Genomic DNA, 27029 nt, shown 5'->3' on the forward strand with positions numbered 1-27029 from the left:
CATAATGAAGTGAGTTTTAATTTGTAAGTCGCTTTGGATAAAAGCGTCTGCTAAATGTAAATGAGATTTACAGAAATGCATAATGTGTATTCTTTTTCTAGAGTGCAAAATGTAAAAATAAACGAAAAAAAAAAACCTGTAAAATTTAATGTTTGCAGATTTTAATTCAATTAAATATGCGCCAACTCTTAATTTTTTATTTTTTTATTAGCCAACTCTTAATTTTTAATTTTTTTATTAGCCAACTGTTAATTTTTTTCGGTGACACTTAACTATAAGGTGTCATTTGTTAACATTAGCGTATTAACTAACATTAAAATATTACAGTATTCATATTTGTTAACGTTAGTCAATAAAAAAGTACAGTTGTTCAGTTGCTCTAAATAGATGTATAATTATTGTTCATGAAACCTTATTGTGTTACCGTGTTTTCTTCTGATTTCAAGGTGATGTATTACCCGGATGTTTTCCTTTGGTAGTAGGTGTGTGTGTATCCATAAGCCAGTGAGCTGAGAGCATTTCTATTCCTGAAGGAAAAGTGTTTTCATATCTCTGCAGCGAGCCAGAGACCTCACACCTGAGAGCAGGTAACTTATGGGTTTCATCATATATTAACAGATTTAAAGCAGGAATATTCATCTAATGTATTGTAGGCGAGATTTATTTAAACTTAATTTCTCAAACTTGTGTGCTTTACCTGGACGAGTGCACTGAACTGAGTCTCGTGAACGCGCAAATAATTTACTGAGATCAACAGTCAAGGTCCGGATTGTAGATTATACATTTACACTTCTGTTTTCATTAACGCTACCCTCAGGCAACTTGAAATATATTAGACCACTCTTTTGCGTCTTTTGTGCATAAGGCATTAGAACAACACCGGGGCAATAAAATTTCTGAATTTTAATTTTTGGGTGAACGGTCTCTTTAAAGTTTGTATATTTCTCTCTCTATATATTTTTTTTAATTAGTCATATGCAGAAGTCGATACTTCATCAGTGATGTGTTCTGGTGTTGACTTACAGGGTGTGTCAGTAGTGAAACTTGCTTTACCGGTTCAAATGTCGGTTTTCTAGAGGAAGTGAAAGAAATATGCTTTAACTAATCTCATGTACACTTAGAAAATGCCTTTGTGCTGCTTATGGTACTTAATGAAAATATAATTTATAACCATGCTACGTTTTCAAAACAGATACGCCATTTCCATGGTTTTGTTTTGAACGGAAATTCACCAGGTGGGGTTCAGAGCGAGTTGTGCTGCTGGAGCCGTTGGGAGTAGATTTATATCCTGGTTATGATTAAGAATTGTTATTGACACGCAAGAGTGATGATGGATGAACGAGCGTGACGTAGTTACTTGATGATCATGAAAAGCACATAATAAACCGGAGACGTGTTCAGTGCTGGTGTGAAAACACACACCTGTGACCTCGTTCAGTCAGCCAAGTATGCATTAATAGCACGCCTACATCCCGGAGACCCATATTTGATGTCTGCAAGACGTGTTTGCTCATCTGCAATACGTCTATAGTTCGTTACCTATCCGACGTTAAATAGACGTTTAGAAGATGTTGAAAAACTGTCATATTAAAGACGTTTGTACACAGCAGATGGTTTCCAGATGAAGCCAGACATCTTGCAGACGCACCTGTGCTATCTGGGATGTCTCCGTGTTGCTAGACAATCATTCTTATAAAAACCGTTGAACAAAAGCGAGGTAGAAATTTCCCGCCTGAAATCCAGTAAGTCGTGCTATGAGCGGCACGATTGACCTGAGAAACTTTTTTAATTATATTTATGTTATGGGTGTATTCTGTCCACTGAATCAGCAATGCTATTGATGATCAGTCATCTATGTCCTTTCTTTTCAATAAACCAGACAGACAGGTTTGCAAAACGGTCTTTGTTTTTTCCCGCTCTCTCATTCGATCACCTGAAGTAGTGTTTCTCGGTCTGTAAAACGGACGGAGATCGAGATACTCGGGAACACCGAGAACAAACTGTGCTGGACGAAGTGGATATTCACTTATAAACAACTGACTAAAAGCTGCTTTTTGAGAGGTAATTTAACTGAAGATTCAGCTATATGTGAATATGAGTCGCACTGAAAGTGTTTTTGTGTCCCGCTGTTTTCCCGGTATTCTACAGCATTCTTGATTTATTATTTGTATTATTATTATTATTATTATTATTATTTATTTTATTTTATTGTTTATTTTTTTTGTGCCATTAAATACAACGTGTGTGGAGACGCTTGAGCATTCGTGTGAAGAGTTTCAAACCCTAAAGAATTGCACAATAGTTAGCCTATATATTCAATAAAAAAAGAAAACAAACTTTTTTATATGTATTACATTGAACGAAGTGTTTTTTTAAACTAAAACAACAATAACAACAAAGACTTCATTTTCGATTGGGGATCTGCTCTTTCTGGAGTTTGAGAGCGAAAATGTTCCCGTGCTTTTTTTTCCATGCTCACGAAATTTCTCCAAAATATTGCACCCCAACTACATTGTTTGGCAAAATAATTATTTGTTATCAATACATTTATGCAATTTTCTTTCTCTTTTCTCTCGTTTTTCCCTACATGTTCAGGTAGTAACCCTTTTAGAAAAGCAGTAAGCTTATTGAAACCTTGGTTAACAGTTATTTTTAAAACGGCTACGTTTTTTACTTTATCAACGTCTTTAATAAGTTGCTCAAGAGAATTGCATTAGTTAATCCTATGTGTGTATGAATATTGAATCTGCGATTGGGTCTTAAAGTGACAGCAGCCTAAAATACACCTGCTGCTGTCTGTGTCAGTCTCTTTATAGTATTGAATACTAGCTTATAAGTGTTTGAAAAGTAATGCCCTGTTTATTTCATTTGTATATTTTTTCTATTTTATTTATTTGCCCCCATTTCTTGTAATTTGGTGCTTTGTTCTTATTCTATTGTTTTTAGTCGTTTACATAGATGCTGGTAAACTTTTTACATTTTAAGCAGTTTTTGCTAAGGTATTGAAATTGGAAGGCCCTGTTTTCACATGTATTTTAACCCCTGAAGTGTTCATCAAACTCCATCTCTCTCTCTCTCTCTCTCTCAGATGGACGGGTCAGTCGGGCCGATGCGAGTGTTGGTGACGGGCGGCAGTGGGCTGGTGGGGCGAGCGATAGAACGGGTGGTGAAAGAAGGTGAAGGGAGAGAAGGAGAAAAATGGATATTCCTGTCGTCCAAAGAGGCCAATCTCGTGTAAGTGCTCCTCTAAGAAACACTCATTAGACATCACAAACATAACACAATATGCCATCACATATATTCTATACATGTACTTTAGATAAAATGCATGTTATAAAAAAAATGGCATGCAATAAGAATTTTCCACCAATCAGAGAATGGCAAGAACAAAACATGGCAAAAGAGCTCCGCCCACTCCTATGAGGCACTGAGAATGATAGTCAGTCAACATATGCTATCTGTGTAAATATGTGAAGTATGTACACAACAGCTTTATATCTGTAGTGTTATATTTACCCATGTGCTTCACATTGTAGTTCTGTGGCTCATCATAAATGTTCTTTCTTGACTAGTATTTAAACACTTCACCTCATGATGTTGGTTAATGAATATCCAGAAGGGACAGAGCTGGAATTTAGACAAAGAAGAAGCTCCAACGTAAGTGTTTTCACTTGTGTCCCATGCATAATAAATACATTTGCACGTGTTGTTTTAGGAGCGCTGAAGAGACGAGAGCAGCCTTCGAGAAACATCGTCCGACGCACGTCATTCATTTGGCCGCGATGGTGGGCGGACTTTATAGAAACATGAGACAGAACCTGGACTTCTGGGTGATTATTAATTAACATTAAGTCACATGATGTTGGAAATATCACTGATGAATGATTAAACTCTGTGTTAACTGTATTTGCTGTTTGTTTTCAGAGGAATAATGTGCACATCAATGACAACGTGCTGAACATGTCTCATGAGTTCGGAGTGGTGAAGGTCGTGTCCTGTCTGTCTACATGTGTTTTTCCAGATAAAACCACCTACCCTATTGATGAGACCATGGTAAAGCGCGCACACATGTACTTTAAATGGCAGATACTGGATACTGTATGTGTTTACTGTTCCCTTAAAAAGCTCACAAGACACATGTCCCCTGATCTTTAGAAATACATTCATATCAAGTTTCTTCCACGTTGAATAAACAGCATTCTGTTAGAACATTAGGATACATGACAGCCTGTATTAACTTGTCAAAAATGCCTGTTTGCCATTCAGAAACGTGTCCCGTCTCGCCCTGTCAGGGTGAGGTTTTGAAATAGTAGGACACAGTCATCCCTAAACAGCAAAGAATTGTTGAAAAATGGATCTAATAGTGATTTAAAAAGCATGATATGAGAGATTTAATGTAGTGGATGTCTAATTGGTTTCATGAATTGTGTAAAATACCTGTTTCTCTCTCTCTGTGTGTGTCAGATGCACAACGGTGCCCCCCATGACTCTAATTACGGTTACGCCTACGCCAAACGCATGATTGACGTCCACAACAGGTCAGTTCTGCTCTCTTAGTGTCAAAATTCACTAGTCTATTTCGTGAAAACTTATCTGGATTGATTGCATTTCAAAAGGAAGTAGTTACAAAATAATTTTTTCATTAAGGGAATAAAAGGCTAATTTTAGAACCGTTTTGTCTGCATGGGTGTAGTTTTGGGCGGTTGGTGCCAGACTGTGATACTGGTTATTCAGGTTTCTAGGTTCCACATTATACATTCATGCTTGCCGCCTGTTCAAATAATCTTGTCTTGCTCTTGCACATTAGTTTCTCGGGTGACCATCTGATAATTGCTTTAATGCAGGGCATGAGGTGTGATAGTTGCATAACAAGTGGGAGAGAGATTTATATTCTGGTTTACACTACTTGGGATGCCTAATTGCTATTATGTTGGTTGAAATTGTTTTAAATGGTCAATAAGCTTTGGTCATGGTTACCCACTTTGCAACTAGCACTCAATTTCAATTTGAGGCAATGTAATAATTTACTCTACAGGACAGATTCAATCTACTAAATATAATGAACTAATAATGTGCTTCTAAGTAAAAACTGCATTATAAAACAGAGTTCCGTTCCTTGATTCTGATTGGTTGAGCTGGGTTCACTACAAACACACTTCTTTGTTTACTTCTGTGTGTTGCTCGGCAACCAATTTGGTGGAACCACAACTGTTTCTGAGGAACTACATTGTTTGGTGGAAGAATACAGTTTTTATTAATATCATTAGACTTTATTTGCTTTGTATTATTCTACGTATATTATTGAATAAACGTTTTATAAAAGCAATAAGCATTGGGAAGCCGTGGTTTACGGTGAATTTATAACAGCTTACTTATAACAGAATTTATAACAATGCTCCTTAGCTGTTATAAATTCACTGTTAACGATGGGTTCTTGGGGCTTATTGCTTTATTTTATATGAAGTAGCTAGTTTATTTTTTTGTTATAAGACTGTGTAAACATTAAATGCATTTTGCCGGATTCAGTGGATTTTTTGGGTTGGATTTGCCAGGTTTAATCATGATACTATTCAATACGTGTCTAGAAGCAGTTCTGGCTGGTGTAGATGTATTTAACACCCAATAAATTTATGAAGGAATAATTAATAATGAGCTCCTGGTGGATGAGTGCTGAGATTTTAGTTGTGCGCTTCTATTTTATGGTGATTGGTAAAGAAAAGAGCTTATGCTGGAAAACTGTCCCTGATTGGTCTTTACTCATCGGTGCTAGCAACTAAACCCCGCCCACCGTACCTGGAATCCAGTTTCTATTGGTTGAATTTCCCAGCGTTTTCAAATTGCGTTGGAAAACATTGCATCATCACCACAACGCGATCAGATCCTGGATGTCCTATTCAGCTTTACGCAGAAACCGTTGGGTTATGTTGTATTTGGGCTTGTTTGATTTGACAACACCTGCTCTAAATCAATATATGATGGTTTACTGATGTTTGGTTTTATTTTGTCTTGTGTGTTTGTTCATTAGGGCGTTATTTCAGCAGTACGGTCGCAAATACACAGCTGTCATCCCCACCAACATGTTCGGACCCCATGATAACTACAACATTGAGGACGGTCACGTGATGCCGGGGCTGATCCACAAGACGTACCTGGCAAAGAGTGAGAAAACTCCCCTAACTCACAATCACACTGAGAGCGTCCCACATGTTCACAGGGTTAATGTGCGTGTGTGTGTGTGTGTGTGTGTGTTGTAGAGGAAGGTAAACCTCTGCAGGTCTGGGGTTCGGGTCGTGCTCTGCGTCAGTTCATCTATTCTCTGGATCTGGCTCGTCTGTTTGTGTGGGTTCTGAGGGAGTACGACGAGGTGGAGCCCATCATTCTCTCAGGTTCTCCAGACGATGTGTTGGGTCTGTTTCATCACAGCTCACTGGTTGATCAAATATCAAGATCGTGTTTCTCTGTTTCTTTGTGTGTTTTTGTCTAGTCGGGGAGGAGGATGAGTTGACTGTAAAGGATGCTGTGGACGCTGTGGTTGAAGGATTCGGGTTCAAAGGGGAAGTTATTGTATCCTTTCACACAAAGTCTTTTTCTGTGGGACATGATGAGATTACCTTGCACTTGAGCTGCAGAAAGCATCATGAAAGTATTCCTTAAAGGAAAGAAAAAACTAATCATCACCTGAACCTTAACTAAGCGCTCTCAGTATGACACTAGTAAATCAGACGGTCAGATCAAGAAAACCGCCAATAACGCCAAACTACGCAAATACCTGCCAGACTTCAAGTTCACGCCGTTCAAACAAGGTGATCAGCATCAGAGATGCAGCATTTAACCAATGTTTTTTCAATAGTAGTAAAAAGTGGCGACCAAAAACAAATCTTTATTGAAGCTTTGCTTTTTTTTCCCCAGCCGTCAAGGAGACGTGTGATTGGTTCGCAGCCAATTATGACTCCGCCCGTAAATGAAGATCTTCCCATCTGATTGGCTGCGGGGAGCTTGAACACTGGAAACCAAAAAAAGACAAAATCATTGGACACTGCCATCGAGGCCTTCTATTTTAATCTCTTAAACTCATCTTTGATAATCAAAATGACACATTATATTTTTTTCCCCTTGTAAATCATTTCTTTGTCTTAAAAGTGGCTTGAATGTAACTCTACACTCTTACCTCATTGAGTATGTGCTGAATCATTCATATGTTTTAGTCCCCGCCTCCACTCAATCGCACCAGCTTGGACCTGCTCCATTTTCACTCATTATAAAGCACGCAAAGTGTAAAGTGCAAAAACGTGTAAACCTTTGAGCAGATATTAAAAGTCACGCCCTGTAAGTTGACAGGATTGGTGACAGAGTCTTTGTTACACCGCAGTTTTAATGAGAACATCCTCAATGGTGTCGAGTGATGAATTATTTAAACATATTAAAACACCAGACAGACATGCAAACAGGGTTAAAAACTTGACTTTCACCATGAGGTCTTTAGACATTTTATTTGTGCTCTGTACTGTGGTTGGTGCTGTACATTTTCTTCTGTTTTTACCGGTCTGTCAAACAGGGCATTTTCTGGGTTTGTTTTCTCATGATATGTACTGTACATTTTAACAATGCACTCATATTTAAAATAATTAGTTGAATGTGCTTTTTATATGTGTTTGAAGTTTTAAAGGTTCCCAAACCATGCAAATTTTATTTAATTCCCAGTATCATACAATTATGTTGTGGATTATATAAAAAAAAAAAAGTCATGAAGAAAAGTGAGATTTGCAAACAGAAGCTCAATATTTTTTTTTTTTATGTGAGAGTTCCACACATTTGTCTTGTTTTTTGTAATGAATTTTCTCATTGAATCAATCACACTTATAATCATTGTAAAGCAGTCATTTCTCTTGCTTCTGTTTGGGTGTAATAACATCTGTTAAAAGTAACAGCTATTCAATAAACCCTGCAGTTTTTTCAACCATCATTTCACTTCCTGTATTCTGCTCTTACACAACTTCCTATGTCTGCCTTGTGGCTCATAGAAGACAGGTTACGACTAAATGCAATGTTAACTGGTTTTGGATATCAAACTTGGATCTGGTAAAGAGGCTGGATCAGAAACTTTAACCATCAACTAAAACGTCTGGTAAAGAACTTTCTTTTTTTTGGGGTTTCTGCTTGGACAGAAGGTCTAATATTGCAAAACTGTCTACGCCAAGTTGAACTGAAACCACAAGTTATTGTGTAAACACCGTTAACTGATAAAAATTGTAACTAGAGGATGCATCTCACTCTCGAGTTCCTACAAGATAAGAGTTTAGCACTCTCCGACTCCTTCTAATCACAATCTATCAAATGTTTTGGAAGACATCTTAACGTGATCATTTCTCATCCGTCTTTCTCCCAAGCCAGTGAGCGGAGGGCCTTCATATTTAGCACTGCTGATGTAAAAGTGTTTTTTTTATTTTTTTTTTATAATTTTTTTTTAACAGAACTCTGAAAGCGAAAACAAGGAAACACCTGACTGCAGTCCAGAAACACCAGAGAGAAGGTAACGGTTCTGATGCGATGGTGTTGTTTAGAACCACAAAAAATGACCTTTTTAATCTTAATCTGCTCAGAAAGAGTTAATTAATTGAACGTTCAATTATGTGATGTGATTTTTGTTCATGCTTTATGGCCTTTTATGGACTTTTCTCATGCATTGATTGATGAAAGTTATTAATAATTGTAAAATATGTGAGGTGTATGACTGTTTATTTGTCTGTTTATTGCTTGGGGGGGGGGGGTTGTTAGTTTTTTTTGGTCATAATGCACAAGTTGGTACCGCACGTGTTCCTATGTGTTGACAGGACGTGTCCGTGGTTAAACTGGTTGTTACCAGTTTCACTCGTCTGTAGTTCATTGTTAGCTGGAAGAGAAAAAAGAGCTGGTACTGAGATCAGATTTGTGTTCCTGGAGCATAAAAAAATGGTCATAAGGGTCAAATCTTTTAGATTTAAATTGCTGAATGAATAAGCTTTCCATTGATGCATGGTTTGTTTTGATAGGAAAATATTTGGCTGAGATGCAACTATCTGAATCTGCGGGTGCAAGAAAATCTCCTTCATAGTTTTCCTATGCAATTCGTATTATTAATCAAAAATTAAGTTTTAATATTTACGGTAGGAAATTTACTAAATCTCTTCATGGGACACGATCTTTACTTAATATACTTGTGATTTTTGGCATAAAATATTTTTTTTTTAATTTTGACCAATACTGTGTATTGTTGGCTATTATTACAAATATACCCCAGAGACTTAAGACTGGATTTGTGCTGCAGAGTCTCTCTCTCTCACACACAAACACACACACATATATATATAAATATATATATATACTACAGCCTACATCAAAGGAAATCTGATGCATCAATACCATTACACTTAAAGAAATCACCATAGAAAGATAAATAGTTGATTATTTACAATAGTTCTTGTTTTTGCATGCATTTTATCCCCTGAAGTGTTCATCAAGACCCATCTCTCTCTCTCTCTCTCTCTCTCTCTCTCTCTCTCTCTCTCTCTCTCTCTCAGATGGACGGGTCAGTAGGGCCGATGCGAGTGTTGGTGACGGGCGGAAGTGGGCTGGTGGGGCGAGCGATAGAACGGGTGGTAAAAGAAGGTGAAAAGAGAGAAGGAGAAAAATGGATATTCCTGTCGTCCAAAGAGGCCAATCTCGTGTAAGAAGCACTCATCAGACATCACGATCGTTTAAATATCACATCATCACACATATATATTATATAACATGTGCTTTATATTCTATAAGTGGTTAATTCTATAAGCCGGATGATATTCACTTGACTGAGTTTGTGTGAATACATTTGCACGTCTTGTTTTAGGAGCGCTGAAGAGACGAGAGCAGCCTTCGAGAAACATCGTCCGACGCACGTCATTCATTTGGCCGCGATGGTGGGCGGACTTTATAGAAACATGAGACAGAACCTGGACTTCTGGGTGATTATTAATTAACATTAAGTCACATGATGTTGGAAATATCACTGATGAATGATTCAACTCTGTGTTAACTGTATTTGCTTCTTGTTTTCAGAGGAATAATGTGCACATCAATGACAACGTGCTGAACATGTCTCATGAGTTCGGCGTGGTGAAGGTCGTTTCCTGTCTGTCTACATGTGTTTTTCCAGATAAAACCACCTACCCTATTGATGAGACCATGGTAAAGCGCACTTTAATAGGAAGTTGTTGTGCATGTGCTTGACATTCCTATTAACAGCCTCAGACAAACGTGTTCTGTCCTGTTAAGTTGAGATCATGAGGACGCAGGACAGATTTTTTAAGCAACCAGGTTTAAAAATGCATGATTATGAGCAATTTTAGCCAGCGGATGTGTGATGAATTGTGCAATATCTGTTTTTCTATCTTAGTAGTGATGTGTTTCTCTCTGTGTGTGTGTGTCAGATGCACAACGGTGCCCCCCATGACTCTAATTACGGTTACGCCTACGCCAAACGCATGATTGACGTCCACAACAGGTCAGTTCTGCTCTCTTAGTGTCAAAGTTCACTGATCATGAGCTGTTCTTGGGGTTATGTCATGAAAACATGTTGCATTGCGATTCTGAAATTTTGCTTCGGGAGAATGAAGCTTGCTTTTGGAAGCATTTTGGTTTTGTCTGCATGGGTGCAGCTCGACATTTGGCCTCGGGGCGGGATACTGGGAATTCTGGTTTTCCAGATTTCACATTATACATTCAAGTGACCGGTTTAAATTACAGGTTTGTCTCGCTCTTGCACATCAGTTGTTCAATTTAAATTCAATTCAAGTTTATTTGTATAGCGCTTTTTTACGATATACAAATCATTGCAAAGCAACTTCACAGAAAATTAGGTTTATTCAATATTCAGTAGTAGCTTTAACAGTGGTTACTGTCAGTTTGATCAGATATAACTGCAGTCCAACATTATGAGATGCAATATTCGAATGCTCGGCGAAAGAGATGTGTTTTTAATCTAGATTTAAACAGAGAGAGTGTGTCTGAACCCCGAACATTATCAGGAAGGCTATTCCAGAGTTTGGGAGACAAATGTGAGAAAGCTCTACCTCCTTTAGTGGACTTTGCTATCCTAGGAACGACCAAAAGTCCAGTGTTTTGTGACCTTAGGGTGCGTGATGGGTTGTAACGTGGTAGAAGGCTAGTTAGGTACGCAGGAGCTAAACCATTTAGGGCCTTATAGGTAAGTAATGATCATTTGTAACTGATACGGAACTTAATAGGTAGCCAGTGCAGAGACTGTAAAATTGGGGTAATATGATCATATTTTCTTGACCTGGTAAGGACTCTAGCTGCTGTGTTTTGTTCTACCTGTAGCTTGTTTATTGACGAAGCAGGACAACCACCTAGAAGTGCATTACAATAGTCCAGTCTAGAGGTCATGAATGCATGAACTAGCTTTTCTGCATCAGAAACTGATAACATGTTTCGTAGCTGGGTAATGTTTCTAAGATGGAAGAATGCTGTTTCTGTAACATTGGAAATATGTTTTTTGTTTTGTTTTTTAAAGTTGCTGACTAATATAACACCCAGATTTCTGACTGTAGAGGAAGTAACAGTACATCCGTCTAGTTGCAGATTGTAATCTACAAGATTCTGTGTGCTGTTTTTTGGTCCAGTAATTAATATCTCTGTCTTATCCGAATTTAATTGGAGAAAATTATTGGTCATCCAATCTTTTACATTTTTAACAAACACTCTGTTAGCTTAAATAATGTAGAACTTTCATCTAGTTGAGTATTAACAGCATAACAACGGAAACTAATCCCGTATTTTCTAATAATATTACCAAGGGGCAACATGTATTTTGAAAATAGCAGAGGACCTAGGACAGATCCTTGTGGCACTCCATATTTTACTGGTAATAAATTAGATTATTTTGTGTGTATATATATATATATATATATATATATATATATATATAGATATAGATATAGATATAGATATAGATATATAGATATAGATATATAGATATATCCCCAAATTGGCAACATTGTTTATTCGCTGTAGAGAAGGAACTCGCAGTTTAAGTAAAAAGTGCTCTAGAAAACAACACACAGTCCTAGTTCAGTATCTGCTGTCAGATGATGTTGAATGGGTATTATTTGAAATATAAAGTATACTTAGAAAAACAAACTTCCTGTCAGTGTTGCCAATTTAGGGATTTTGTCACCAAATTTAGCTACTTTGTAATTGTAGCTGCGACTTTTTTTTGTATTCTTTGCAACAAGGAGGTATTTTAGCTATATTTAAATAAAACGAGTGATTTTTTTTTTACTTGGCCCCACCCTACTGTAGGCACGTTTGCTCTCAATCATCCCAATGAGTCTGTGCAGTAAACACACCATTACGCCTGCCATGACACACACCACAATTTCACTGATTACATCTGGGCACCAACTACTCAACGCATGAACATCCTGTTTTAACCACGGACACAAGCGTTATAACCACAAATAATGCACAGTCATGCCAACCAGATACTAAGAGACAGTGCATCATCATTTCATGTGTGCAGTATTTTGCTCTTACTTTGTAGTAATTGTGTGTTGACTGAAATAATTTTGTATGAATAAAAGTTTTTGTTTTTGGAAAATCATAATATCTCTTATATGTTGTATTTGAGTGCATTGAGGGATGCACTTTGGTGACACATAAAACATATTCCCAACATTGTGTTATTGTGTTCAAGCATTTCCTAATTTCACAGAAGAATTTTATATTTTTTATACTGTCTTATAATTCTTATTTAGTTCTCGAAGGACTTTGTGAGACTCCGAATACCATACCATAATTCATTCGTGTTTCAGGATGTCATGTTATTTCACGAAGTTCCTTTTTCTAAGTGTGTGTGTTTGTTCATTAGGGCGTTATTTCAGCAGTACGGTCGGAAATACACAGCCGTTATCCCCACCAACATGTTCGGACCCCATGATAACTACAACATTGAGGACGGTCACGTGATGCCGGGGCTGATCCACAAGACGTACCTGGCAAAGAGTGAGAAAACTCCCCTAACTCACAATCACACTGAAAGCGTCCCACATGTTCACAGGGTTAATGATGTGTGTGTGTGTGTTATAGAGGAAGGTAAACCTCTGCAGGTCTGGGGTTCGGGTCGTGCTCTGCGTCAGTTCATCTATTCTCTGGATCTGGCTCGTCTGTTTGTGTGGGTTCTGAGGGAGTACGACGAGGTGGAGCCCATCATTCTCTCAGGTTCTCCAGACGATGTGTTGGGTCTGTTTCATCACAGCTCACTGGTTGATCAAATATCAAGATCGTGTTTCTCTGTTTCTTTGTGTGTTTTTGTCTAGTCGGGGAGGAGGATGAGTTGACTGTAAAGGATGCTGTGGACGCTGTGGTTGAAGGATTCGGGTTCAAAGGGGAAGTTATTGTATCCTTTCACACAAAGTCTTTTTCTGTGGGACATGATGAGATTACCTTGCACTTGAGCTGCAGAAAGCATCATGAAAGTATTCCTTAAAGGAAAGAATGAACTAATCATCACCTGAACCTTAACTAAGCGCTCTCAGTATGACACTAGTAAATCAGACGGTCAGATCAAGAAAACCGCCAGTATCGCAAAACTACGCAAATACCTGCCAGACTTCAAGTTCACGCCGTTTAAACAAGGTGATCAGCACCAGAGATGCAGCATTTATTCAGTTTTTCCAATAGTTGTAAAAAGAAGAATCTTTATTGAAGCTTTGCTTTTTTTCCCCAGCCGTCAAGGAGACGTGTGATTGGTTTGCGGCCAATTATGACTCCGCCCGTAAATGAAGATCTTCACATCTGATTGGCTGCGGCGAGCCTGAACAACCGAAGTCACACTGATCGAACACTTTCAACAACAATTTGATTTATATATATATATATAATTTTTTATCATATAATATTTTTTAACTAAAATATTTAAATACTTTTTTAAAAGTCACAATCTGTTGTTTTAAGCTCTCTTTTCCTGTTCATTTCAAGTTTTACTAAAACATGTATTTTATCTGGGATCTTTTCTGTGACCACTGCTGTATATTTCCATGTCACCTTTATTTTTATAGCCGTCTTATACAACACAGGTTATGCCAAAGAAGCTTTACAGCGTTAAACAGGAAAAATAATGCTTCAATAATACAAACCAAATTCAATTCTACTGGTCCATCCCCCCCCCAAAAAAGTTATTAAGTTACCGCAGACTTATAAGTGCATTAGCGCCACCTATCTCTAAAAGGACCATTCTACAATCTCAATTAGGAGTGTCAATGGTCCACTTGAGAGATAGGTGGCGCTAATGCACTTATAAGTCTGCGATCCACCATAAAGCATTTAAACCAGAGGACAGAACTTATATTACATCTGTAATAATTCTTTGACACTAAATATCCATGCTTTTACTCTCGTTTCCACAAAATAATAGAAATGAATGGCTAAAAACACACGTCTTCCATCTTCATTTGACCCTCTAACACTAGCATTTTCTATTCTTTTGACTTGTTTTATTTTTATTTAAAAGAAAAAGACCCTATAATCACACTAACGTTCCCTATTATTTTTATTTTTATTTATTATTTAAAAAAAAACTTGTCACAGCATTTATATTAGTGCCTTTTTGATGGTTTTGATTGCTTCTATTGTCCTCATCTGTAAGTCGCGTTGGATAATAATATCTGTTAAATGACATGTAAATATAAGTGGGCTTTTCCCATCGTTTGGTGACGTCACAGACGCAGTCGCTCTGGGAAACAGTGACAGAATGTACCATGTGGAAAAACGTCGTGACAGCATTACCATTTAAAACACTCTTCTGTGGTGCACTTGTGTGTTATTTTTATATTCATACGAATAAGAAACTGACTAAAAGACATTTGAGCCGCATCAGTGTGATGTTTGGTGGTTTTGAGGCATTGAACCCCCCCGCCCCCCCTAGCTCGTGAACGCGAATGGTTCGCTCGCTCCTTCTGTTCCGTGAACGCGCAGCATCAGCTATTCATTCAACACCAACTAAAGCGCTTAAAGTGAGTATTTCTGTTGGACGATGAGGTTGTTTATGCTTACTCATTTATTGTTATTCTTGGTTTATATGAATAAATAATACTGTGCTGAGTGTTTATCGCGCTCAAAAGCAGGTTAGACGTCTTTTCTATGTTTATTTATTAATGCAAGATCAATATCGTTGCATGAAAGAAAGCCTGTGCCTTTGTTACAGTCACTGTCATAATGGAAATACGATTAATTTGTATAAAATTATTTATACAAGTGTGTTGTTTGATGGGCCTGACACCTCGATGTCCAGATGATCTTGAATAATGACGCATTCTCTTGTTAAATCCGAAGAACTCGTGGAAAACCGGATTTGCACAGATTTATTGATGTTTTTGATTTCTGGATAACCTATTTATTTTCTGAATCAACAAAATGAATGATTAGGCTTTGAAATACACATTTTTCTTCTAATTGCACACTCATATCTGCGAGTCTTAACAGCTTCTAATGGAAAATTTGAATCAGTTCGGGAGTTCAAAGCGGGATGGCGAATCATTTGAGTCAGTTCGGGAGGTCGGAGCGGGTTCGCGAATCATTTGAATCAGTTCGGGAGTTTGTAGCGGGTTCGCGAATCATTTGAGTCAGTTCGGGAGTTCGGAGCGGGATCGCGAATCATTTGAGTCAGTCCGGACGTTCGTAGCAGGTTCGCGAATCATTTGAGTCAGTTCGGGGGTTCAAAGCGGGTTCGCAAATCATTTGAGTCAGTTCGGGAGGTCGGAGCGGGTTCGCGAATCATTTGAATCAGTTCGGGAGTTTGTAGCGGGTTCGCGAATCATTTGAATCAGTTCGGGAGTTCAAAGCGGGATGGCGAATCATTTGAGTCAGTTCGGGAGGTCGGAGCGGGTTCGCGAATCATTTGAATCAGTTCGGGAGTTTGTAGCGGGTTCGCGAATCATTTGAGTCAGTTCGGGAGTTCGGAGCGGGATCGCGAATCATTTGAGTCAGTCCGGACGTTCGTAGCAGGTTCGCGAATCATTTGAGTCAGTTCGGGGGTTCAAAGCGGGTTCGCAAATCATTTGAGTCAGTTTGGGGTTTGCGAATCATAGCTGTATATGGATAGGCATTTTTAACTAATTTAGTAGTTAGTGCTAATTACATTTTCCATGCGTGTTTAGGTGTGATATGTGAACTCGTATTATTTGTTTTAATGATGTGCCTTTTAACAGTATCAAATTCAAAAACTAAACAAATCGTGCCTAAAAAGTGCACGCATCTAGGCTAATGTAAAGTTACACGATGAAGTCATACTAGTGCGTGTGTGCATTTTGAGTGCGTTCTTTCACTGCATTATTCGGTGTATTCAAATGCATGTGAATGATCACAAAATTCAAGATATGGGGGTTAGAAAATGTTTATATTTATATCATTTTATGTAGTTAATCAAAATCACACGTAGAGTGCAATTTCAGTTTTTCTCCAAAAATCAGCATGATTAAAATGTGATATTAAGTTTTTTTCTAAGATTGTAGTAAAATCTTAGAATTTATTAGCCATTGGCTAATATTACACATCATTAGTCGCCAGAATGTAGATTTAGTCACATATGCGATTGATTTACTCGCAATGTGAAGTTGAATGGATAAAATCGGCTAGGGCTGCACGATATATCGCATAAAATATTTATTGCTCATCTTGTCAGTTAAGTAGAGGTCGACCGATGTATCGGTTTTCTCGATTAATCATCAGTGATTGTAGTTCTTTGACGGAATGCACATTTCACTTCACATTTGGTGTGAACACACCAATAGATAATACCATATTTTTTGGACATACTACCAGTCAGAAGTTTTTAAACACTAATATATTTAATGTTTTTTTCAAAGAATTCTCTTCTGCTTACCAAGCTTGCATTTATTGGATCTGAAATACAGCATCATTACTCCAGTCAATTGTAGTATAATTTTTCAGTTTTTTTTGAAGAATATAAAAAAATAGAACCGCATTTATCTGAAATATAAATCTTTTGTAACATTGGAAATGTCTTTATCCTCACCTTTGATCAATTTAAAGCATCCTTGCTAAATAAAAGTATTAATTTCCATAATTTCTATAAAAAAATATATATACTGACTCCAAGCTTTTATATGGTGTATAATTTTACAAAAACTTTTTATTTGCATCTATTTTATCTTTAGATCTTTCTATTCATCAAAGAATAGAACTACCATGGTATTACAATCTGATACATCACTGTACCATGTTTTTTTCACCACACTACATCTTTTCTAGAGCATGTATGAGTGAATTCCTCTAAACATTAATACTTTTATTTGTTTTATTGCTTGCCTTCGTTTGGATGAGAAGAACGTTTTGCTACATTCTGTTTGTTTGAAAGCTTTTCCTGTTTCCTGAAGGTAAGTTTAGACAAAGTTTGCATGTGGTTCATGTTATTCGACCCAATATGGGTTTTTCTGTGTGTTTTGTCCATTCTGAATTTGATTGTCCTTTCTTTTCCCCATCGCACTTTCAGTTTGCTTTTTATGTGTTTTCTGCTTGACGTCATTGTAAAGCTCAGTGTATTTATTTCACGTTTAAATCTAATGCAATCATAGAATGTTTTATGTGTGTTTTATGCGCATGACATCACCAATTTGTGATTTCATAGATTACGTGGAGACATAAACTATATTGTTTAAATAAAACGTAAAAATGTAAAATATGTTTTTAAAGGTTTGTTATTGCAGCCTCCTAAACTGCTGTCATTGTTGGAAGTTGAACGAATATAACGTTTTCTGTTTTATCTATGTCTTGTGCAAGAGCACTTTAAATGATATAGTAAAAATAATGACTGTCTCCAAACATGTTTCTCATATGGAAACTTATTTACACCGCAGAATAAAAATATTAAAAAGAGAATTGCGAGGTCATATCGCACAATTCAGACGTTTTTCTTAGAACTGCGAGCTATAATAATGCAGTTCGTAACTTTTTTTCCTGAATTGCGTTTTTTTTTTTTTACATCTCGCAAGTTGTATGCTATTAATTGCGGGATGTAAACACATAATTATAAAAAATCGGACTTGTGCGATATATACTCGTAATTGCGACTTTATATCTTGCAATTATAAAATATAAACTCGCAAGTGAAAAAAAGTCTGAATTAGGAGATATAAATTGCAATTCTGAGAAGTTGTGATTGTATTAGGCCAATTTGCAATTATTTGAAAAAAGTCTGAACTATGAGTTAAAAAGTTGCAATTACCTTAATGTATGCAATTAATATTTTTTTTACGTGATGGTAAAACGCTTCTATAAAAATACCCATTTTATTTAGCTATTTCGCTTTTTTTTATTTATTGTTAAGTGTTAACAGTATTAATTGGACTTTGACTATAGCATGCTAAAAGTCTCTAAATTCATTGTCTACCCCCATTAAAGCTGTTATGTAGCCTATTTTTTTACGTATCCGTTTATAGTGATACACGATAGTAATACAATACATACTTTTTTCAGCATCTTGCACCCCTTTTAAGTTCCATGTCAATTTAAATCATTAAATTGTTTAATTTGCTGTCATTTGAGCTTAAAAAAAGATTTGTACATCGCAACATACTGTTTACAAACTTCATGTTTAATGTTAACTACTGCTGTGCGACTAATTCTCCAGTTCCCTGTCACTCTCCTTTCCTCTTTTTTTCATTTATTTATCAATATCTATCCTATATCTACCTGTATTTCTGGATGCAAGAAAATGCGCAACAGAAGCCACAGGAGTTCTTCTTCGAATCAGTCCAGTTCTTCTGAACGGCAGCCGGACCGAACCACCGCAGATATCGAGGGGTGTTTGTCCGGCGCGACGCTGGAGGGTTTGCGATCTGAGTGTACGACGGTGTGGTTCGACCGCGTCGCGTACGAGAGAGCAGAGAGTCTTTACTACGTACGACTGTTGCAGCAGCAAAACGGCACGACCGCTCCTGCGAGTTCTAACGCAAAAAGAAACAAGCAAGAAACCTGCCGGCATGGAGAGCAAGAGGCTTGTCATCACGTTGTTCAAGCTGTGTGGGTGAATAAACCCAACTTTGACCGAGCCGAGAGCAAGTTTGTGGGCCGCGTTCCCAACCAACCGAGATCTCTCCAACTGCAGACGACCAACTGCGACGAAGGCTACCAATCGCAAACCCCGACTCCGCCCACACCGGCTTCCAGACCAATCAATGGCCTCCCTTGCTTGCCACCGCCTCCAATGGGGGTGTGGCTACAGAAAGCTCTTTTTGATAAAGCCGAGGCGACTTTCTATCAGAACGTGTACGGCCGGAGCTCTCCACCGAGAAATGCCGAAACAAGCAGCGATGAGTCCAACTCTAAACGGCGGAATAATACGCAAAAAAAACCTGTGGTTTGTGATCGACGTGACTCCGACGACATCACCACCAATCAGGGAGCGGCGCGCTTCTATTTCCTGCATGCCGACAGCGAGAGGGTGTGGCTAGATCATGGTCGCTATGTGGAGGCGGAGACTCGTTTCTATGAAGGAGCTGTGGAGAGATCCGATAAAACATCTATAAACCATTGTACCCAGAAGCTGAAGAAGTATGAAACGATACTCGAGAAAATACACTTCCCTCACACACTGAAGTTAATTAGTCAGTTCACCACCAAATTAAAGTTCTGTCATTTTACAAATCATGTTGCTCCAAACCTGCATGGCTTTTGTTTCTTGAACATCATATGAATCGCCGTCTTATGTGTGTCATGGCGAAAAGTGAGTCAAACGGGTTTGGAATGACATAAAGGCTTGTGCATGACAGAATCACTTTAAAATTACATTTTACAGGTAACTATCGATCTCACCCATTGCATTTACACACAAAATGTTAACAACCTTTCCCAGTTCTCCTGTGCACCATCTTCATGTCATCGCATATTTTTCTCATGATTCGTATTTCTTTGGGGTTTTTTTTATGTTCATTGTTGTTGTGTTTATCCATTGTGTTGGCTAGGAAGAGTCATTTGTCTGAATTCAGTTCATTTGGGTTTCTTTATTTGTTTGGTTAATGCCATTTTTGTTGTGTTTGTCATTTTTGCATGGTTTCATTAATATGCTTGTATTATTTGTAGTGTTATGTTCATGCACCAGTTTTGGGGAGTTAATTAACGATGTTATTTTATTTTTTTTATTTTCATGTATTTTAAATTTTTGACATTTTTATTCGTTTTATTGTTTTTCAATGTCTGTCTAGTTTTTTTATTTTATTGTTTCGTTTTTGTTATTGTAGTACATCAAGTTCAACGAAACGAAAACAAGCCATTTTGCTTCACCAAGTAGCTGAAATAAAATAAATAAATAAAATAAATAAATAAAATAAATGATGATGATAATAAAAATGTTGTTGTTAGTATATAAAAATATTTAAATAAATCAGATTTCACTGTTTATTTAAGAAACAAATATAATTCTTATTTTATTTTATTTTTTCAAATGTTAAATCATTGTGCTTATCTTGGCAGAATAGTTTTTATTTTTTCATTCTGATGAATTTTTTTTTTTTTTAATATGTCCATATAGTTTTTTTTATAATCTTTATTATTTATTTATTTAATTTATATGTATTACCGGTACTTAGTTTTGTTATTTAAGTACACCTAGTTGAAATGTTGCTTTGGCAAGTATCTAAAATAAAATAAGAAATGTATTTTTTTTTCTTGATGGTTTTAGTTTTACTTAACTATAATAATAACCATTAGCATTAAAAAATTCACTCCCATACACTGTTGCGCGCCACAGTTCAGTCTCAGACATCCTTCATTCTCACCAAAGCCATATAACTATAAAATCACATCACAGGTCTGTAGCAGCACATTTCCGAAATGTGAATGTTTAAGATGTGTGTTTTAGTGTTAGTGATGTTGTTAGAGCTCTCGTGTGTGTTTTACAGCATGACTGCAGCGGAGTGTTTGGTGCAGGAGAGGATCTGGTTCGATAAGCCACGTTATGATGAAGCCGAACGGCAATTTTACGCGCGGATGAACGGACCCACACAGCACAAACAAGTAATAAACGTACTATTGCAACTATTGCATCAGTATGTACAGCATATGATCTAATGCCACGGTTCCACATGTGCATTTACTTATTTTTATGAATTTGGCAGATGCATCTTTTAAGCATGCTTTTATCCGAAGGGACTTAGATTTGCACGAACTCATGCCCTTACTGTTTCTAGTGCCATATTTCACTGTTAAAAGCTGCAGAAGCACTGTTTGTTCCAACACACACACACACACACACACACACACAGAGTGAAGTTTGTCTCTTGTCTCAGGACACTGGAGCTAACAGCATCCTTCAGGACATCGCTAGAGCACGAGAAAACATCCAGAAATCTCTCGCAGGGGTGAGTCGAGGGAAAAACCAGTTTTGCTCTTTTCTAGGACTGCGCGATTTACGGATTTATTTAGTATTTAAAAAATAATACCGTGATCATTTTATTAACTAAAATTACAATAAAATATGTCTTAATTAGAAATAGAATAATTATAAGTGTTGTTTTCATTAACTAAAAATGATACAAAAAACGAAGTATTTAAAAAATAATATAATGATGATTATTGTATTTTACAGTACTGAATTGTAAAATTACAGTAAAAATATGTCTTGATTAGAAATATAATAATTATAATAAGTGTTGTTTTCATTAACTAAAAATAATACAAAAAACTGAGTATTTAAGAAATAATATAATGATGATTATTGTATTTTACAGTACTGAATTGTAAAATTACAGTAAAAATATGTCTTGATTAGAAATTAAATAATAATGTTAAAACAAGAAATGTTATTTAAAACTATTAGTATTTTAGAAAAATAATAATATGATGATGATAAGTTTATTTTACAGTACAACAGTAAAATGACGACTGGCTGAATTCTTTGAGCTTTATTTTGCCCTTTAACTATGTTTAAATCACAATCGCGATTGTCTTTTGCAACCCTTCAAGGTCACGTTTCACCCCAAAATTAAACGAAAAAAATAAAATAATTAATGCAATTAAAAAATAAATAAATAAGATAAACCTCTAGATTTGTTGCTTGTTTGAATGGTTCCGCAATTTATTACACTATTTATTACGGTTGCTTATACTGTTTGTTACTGAGTAGAAATATTAAAATAAGAAATATTATTTTTGTAATTTAATAAAAATGGAGTTCCAGGTCTTCTCTCTTAAATCCTCTGTTCTCTTCCTTCACCTGCACTTTCCTCATAAATGATCTCTTCTGTAGCTGAAGACAACCTTGCAGCCAAGTAGAGGCTCCGCCCCTAAAATATCAAACCCCTCCCACCGCTTGTCTCCTGTAAGTGTGTGTGTGACACAGACACACACCAAAGCAGCTCACGCCTGAGTTGGCCAGTGTGTGACGCGTGTGCATGCGTGTTGTTGTAGAAAGTTTGAGAAGATATCTGTGATGCATGCATTTCTGTGTGGATTCAAGTTTCTGGTGTGAAATGAAACTTTTATTTAACGGGTAATTTTTTAAGGTTTTATTTGAGCTATAATATTGATATTACAGACTACTATATTTATGGTCATTTCAACCAAATAATTTTTTTAATCAAGTTAAAATAATCATGAAAAAATAGAATAGTTATAGTTATTTTTGTATGCATGTATTTATTTTTTATTTATTTATTTATTTTACTTTTTAGTATATACACATCAATATAGAGTTAATGAAAAACTAATAATTAATTTAATCGTAAAAACCTAAATGTATAATTTTAAAATAAAAACAATAAAATTAAAACAACAACATTGTAAAAATATAAATTAAGAAATATTCTAACAAAAATTGTATTTACCTAATATTTAAATCATAAAATGCGATATTAAAATAAAATAAAAAAACATTTTAAAATGCAAACAATAAAAATAAAACACACTCACAAACACGAAATTAAACTTTTAATTTAATTGCATGTCACGTGACCAATAAACAACACCAGAGAACATTAAACATATGAATGTGTTGATAAATTATAAAAATATTATCTTCAAATGTTTGGCTAACAAAAAAATAAAACAATATACCAATACATAATCATAACCAACCAACAATATTTACCTACAAACTTACAGAAACATCTTTGAACATTTGTTTGAGGTCACAAATGAATTATTAATTATAAAAACAAAACATGTGTAAAGCGTTGCATGTTCTGAGATAATAGTGAAATATATGTTTTGTGTTGCATTAAAATAGTGTAGTAATAGACTGTAGTAGTGTTTGTGTGTAGACCTGATTCTCTCACTGTGTGGTTGTGTATCGGAGCAGGGGCTGATGGGACGTGTGTGTGTGTGTGTGTGTGTGTGTTTAGAGCGGTGGAGACGGTGCTGCTGATTACGGGGAGCTCAAGGCTCGCATGAAGAACCTGGAACTGGAGAACCAGAGTCTACACAAAGGTGTGTGTGTTCAGAGATTCTCATAGTTTTGTATTTGTTTTTGCGTCAGGATGGAAATCGGAAAGAATGTAACCATCCTAAATCACAATCTGGTTCCATTTTATGTTTCTTTTGGTCATTTTGAGAAGGAATGAATGGACAGTGTTTAGAACTGAAGAATTAACTAGTCTTAAAAGACTAGAAAATTTTTCATTCTTCTGATTTCAACAGGACATTACTAATCCAATTTGTACTATAAATCAAAATAAATTATTTAAAAAATGTTTTTATTAAATAACATCTTAAATGTTTGCATGCATTGTAATATTTATATGCTATTGTAGATTTTGTTAGTATTTTGAATTAGCTTTTATTTTTATAATTTGTTTTCATTTAAATTTTAGTTAAATATTTGGTAATTTTACTGTGCCCATATATACTATTTTATTGGTATTATTATTATAATTTTATTTATTTATATAATATTAAAGTTTGTATTCGTGTTTTGAATTAGCTTTTATTTTCATTTGAATTTGTTTAATTTTTAGTAGTTTTGCTATGTGCTTTTAAATGCTTTTTATATTTTTTTGTATTACATTTATTGTTTATTTATATTCTACTTTGTATTAAAGTTTTTTTAGCTTTATTTTCTCTTTTCAGTGTCATTTTATTTAAATTTTTAGTAATTTTACTAAGTGCTTTTATATAGATTTCATATTATTGTTTAACTTTATTGTTAATTATTTACTTTTACGGTTTTATTTTCAGTTTCCAATGAAATTATATTGTACGTTTTAGTCATTTTTAAAAAAATTTTTTATAAATTATATTTTTTACTACTGCAGTTATTTTATTGATATATTATTATAGTCATTGTTAATATTAGCTTTTATTTTTTGTTTTCCTTTTAATTTAAGGGTAGTTTTTTGTTATTTTATTTTTTATTAGTTTGTTCCTTTTACATATTACTGTTTAGGTTTCAGTCTAGTTTAGTTTTTTTTTTTTTTTCAAAGAAATTTTAGTGATTCAACGTAATTACATTAAATTATTTAGTTAGTTTTTAAAAAAAAATTTTTTTTTCGTTTTGGTTAACGATAATAACATTGTTTGCATGCATTGAACATTTATTCTCTCTTTATCTCTCTTATTCCCATGCATTATATTTAGTTATACCAAAACAAAATTTTATGAAATAATATCTGCATAAGAGCCGTCATTTATTTTCATTTTACCTAATCATCTGCAAGAACTTTCTCACTTGTTCTCATTGTGTTTGTCAGTGGTGGAGGATCTGCGTTCTGCTCTCAGTAAGATGGAGAGTCGCGTGTCAGCGCTGGAGAAGCGGTCGATAACGCCAGCCATTAATGGAACAAGTCCCGCCCCTCCCCAGAAAGCCCCGCCCACTCCGGCGAAAGAGGAGGAGGAAGATGAGGATGAGGATGACATCGACCTGTTCGGCAGCGATGAAGAGGTGGACGAGGAGGCCGAGAGACTGAAAGAGCAACGACTGCAGGAATACGCCGCCAAGAAAGCCCAAAAACCTGCCCTCATCGCGAAGTCATCCATCCTGTTAGACGTCAAACCGGTCAGTATTTTTAATTTGTTGACACAAATGTAGTTTATTCTGAAGCAATCTCAATCAGTGCTATTTCAGGTATTATTTTAATCAGCATATTTTTGACAATTGACTTTAATTGATTGCTGTTACACTATGAAGGACAATATTTTCCTAAACTGATTAAATGTACATTATTTGATCAATAAATTCAGTTAGAATAATAAGACATTATAGTTGTTACTATGCAAATGAAATCAGTATCAACAAACTCAATATGTCCAAATGCATAAAAATTTTACTAGATTAATGTTTAACGTTTTGACATAAAAATATGAAATGTTTGAAAATTTCAATGATACTTTTAAATATGAAATTAAACCACCAGTAGGTGGTGGCAAGTCAATGTCTTAATGAGTGAATCATTGATTCAACCGATTCATTCAAATGGCTGATTCAGTCAATAAATGAAGCAAGTAATCGTTTTTGTAAATGACTCACTGAATCATTGACTCGTTCAAAACTGAATCATTTAGTAACGAAAGACAGTTGTGTTGCTGGGAGATGCTGTGGCTTTGCTTGAACTATTTTTGTTAGCGAAATGGAGTAAAAACTATCCACAATGTGTCTAATATGTAAGCAAGTTTATTTAAATAAAGTTGTATAAAATCAATATCACATTTGCAATCGAGCTAAAAGTCAGGAAAACATCACCATTTGTTGTGTAATGTTGCAGATTTTGTATAGCACTTTTGTATAGACTTCAATGCTCTGTCGGTCCAATAGAGGGCGCAACAGGATAATGAATCTTTGAAGGACTTCACTATTTTCAAATGGCTTAAATCTTTCTGGCAATGCTTCTCAAGGTTTTTTTTGTTTGTTTGTTTGTTTGTTTTTCTTCTGGCATTCACAGTGGGATGACGAGACGGACATGGCAAAGCTGGAGGAGTGTGTGCGGTCGGTGCAGGTGGATGGGTTGCTGTGGGGAGCCTCCAAACTGGTTCCTGTGGGTTACGGCATCAAGAAACTGCAGATCAACTGCGTGGTGGAGGACGACAAGGTGGGAACAGACTTCCTGGAGGAGGAGATCACCAAGTTTGAGGACTATGTGAGTAACGTTCACATAAACTGTGCGCTTCATTCTTATAATCTTCTTTACACGTGTGTTTTGTGTTGCAGGTTCAGAGTGTGGATGTTGCGGCGTTCAACAAGATCTAACACACACAAAAACAGTCACATGCTACTGCAGCTGGATGAATATCAGTTAATAAAGCTGCGTAAATGTATTTGTTTGTCTTGGTCTCTGTCTTTGATATTCATGCATCTTGTTAAACATGTTTATGGTACAAATGAGAATTGCAGTCAACATTGACATTGTTTAAGAGCTATGCGTTTGTGATCCTGAGATCCATTGCTGTTTTTTTTTTTTTTAATTGATAGCCAGAATGTACTGTAAGTCGCTTTGGATAAAAGCATCTGCTAAATGCATAAATTTTATTGTATTTAATTTTAATAAAAAAAATAAAAATAAAAAATTGGCGAGCCACCCAGGAGGTAAACCGCTGTTTGATGTCTAATTTAAATCTTTACGTGCTCCTTGGTGCATTTTAATGCAGCATAATGCATTCCTTATACCTGCTTGTGAGAGAAGCTCTTGTTCTCAAGATCTATTGGTATTAAGATAAATAGATAGACATTGATGGATAAATATTCAGATAGATATGATATTTGAAGGAAAGATATTTGATGATAGATACTCAGAAGGATTGATATACAGATGGATACATATTCAGATAATAGATAGATATTCAGATACATGTTTGATATATTTTCTGATAAATATTTGATAGATATTCAGTTATATATTTGGTGGATAGATATTCAGATTGTATATGGTGAGTACATAATAAAATAGATTGTTATTAAGATAGATTGATAATATTCCTTTCATTACTTTTACATATATAAGATTTAAACAATGTTTAAATGTAGGAAGAATATTTAAACAATATAAAACACC

The 27029-nt window shown here is 35.8% G+C and overlaps 2 protein-coding genes across 9 annotated transcripts; both read left to right on the plus strand.

Annotated features, from left to right (window-relative positions):
* Positions 1-432: 432 nt before the first annotated feature.
* Positions 433-14040, plus strand: LOC127938463 (GDP-L-fucose synthase). Of its 5 annotated transcripts, none has more exons than XM_052535093.1 (11): positions 433-587; positions 3089-3176; positions 9646-9703; positions 9866-9980; positions 10075-10203; positions 10446-10519; positions 12905-13038; positions 13123-13254; positions 13353-13432; positions 13572-13671; positions 13763-14040. In XM_052535093.1, the coding sequence occupies exons 2-11, from the start codon at positions 3089-3091 to the stop codon at positions 13816-13818; spliced, it is 966 nt and encodes a 321-aa protein (XP_052391053.1). In that variant the 5' UTR covers positions 433-587; the 3' UTR covers positions 13819-14040. The 5 variants fall into 5 exon arrangements, with proteins under 5 accessions (XP_052391053.1, XP_052391054.1, XP_052391050.1 ...); XM_052535094.1 differs by lacking the exons at positions 9646-9703; positions 9866-9980 and adding exons at positions 3716-3830; positions 3925-3987 and having other exon boundaries at positions 434-587; positions 3089-3234; positions 10138-10203; XM_052535091.1 differs by lacking the exons at positions 433-587; positions 3089-3176 and adding exons at positions 6966-8125; positions 8472-8530 and having other exon boundaries at positions 9558-9703.
* An 885-nt stretch (positions 14041-14925) lies between these two features.
* Positions 14926-26568, plus strand: LOC127938984 (elongation factor 1-delta). 4 transcript variants are annotated; one of them, XM_052535942.1, is made up of 10 exons: positions 14949-15047; positions 17380-17429; positions 18764-19605; positions 20952-21066; positions 21339-21410; positions 22298-22369; positions 23391-23475; positions 24735-25039; positions 25923-26117; positions 26189-26568. In XM_052535942.1, the coding sequence occupies exons 3-10, from the start codon at positions 18767-18769 to the stop codon at positions 26225-26227; spliced, it is 1722 nt and encodes a 573-aa protein (XP_052391902.1). In that variant the 5' UTR covers positions 14949-15047; positions 17380-17429; positions 18764-18766; the 3' UTR covers positions 26228-26568. The 4 variants fall into 4 exon arrangements, with proteins under 4 accessions (XP_052391904.1, XP_052391902.1, XP_052391903.1 ...); XM_052535943.1 differs by lacking the exon at positions 22298-22369 and having other exon boundaries at positions 14950-15047; XM_052535945.1 differs by lacking the exon at positions 18764-19605 and having other exon boundaries at positions 14966-15047.
* Positions 26569-27029: the final 461 nt, after the last annotated feature.

Source organism: Carassius gibelio, chromosome A20 (genome assembly GCF_023724105.1).
Source record: "Carassius gibelio isolate Cgi1373 ecotype wild population from Czech Republic chromosome A20, carGib1.2-hapl.c, whole genome shotgun sequence".
Classification (NCBI taxonomy): Eukaryota; Metazoa; Chordata; class Actinopteri; order Cypriniformes; family Cyprinidae; genus Carassius; species Carassius gibelio.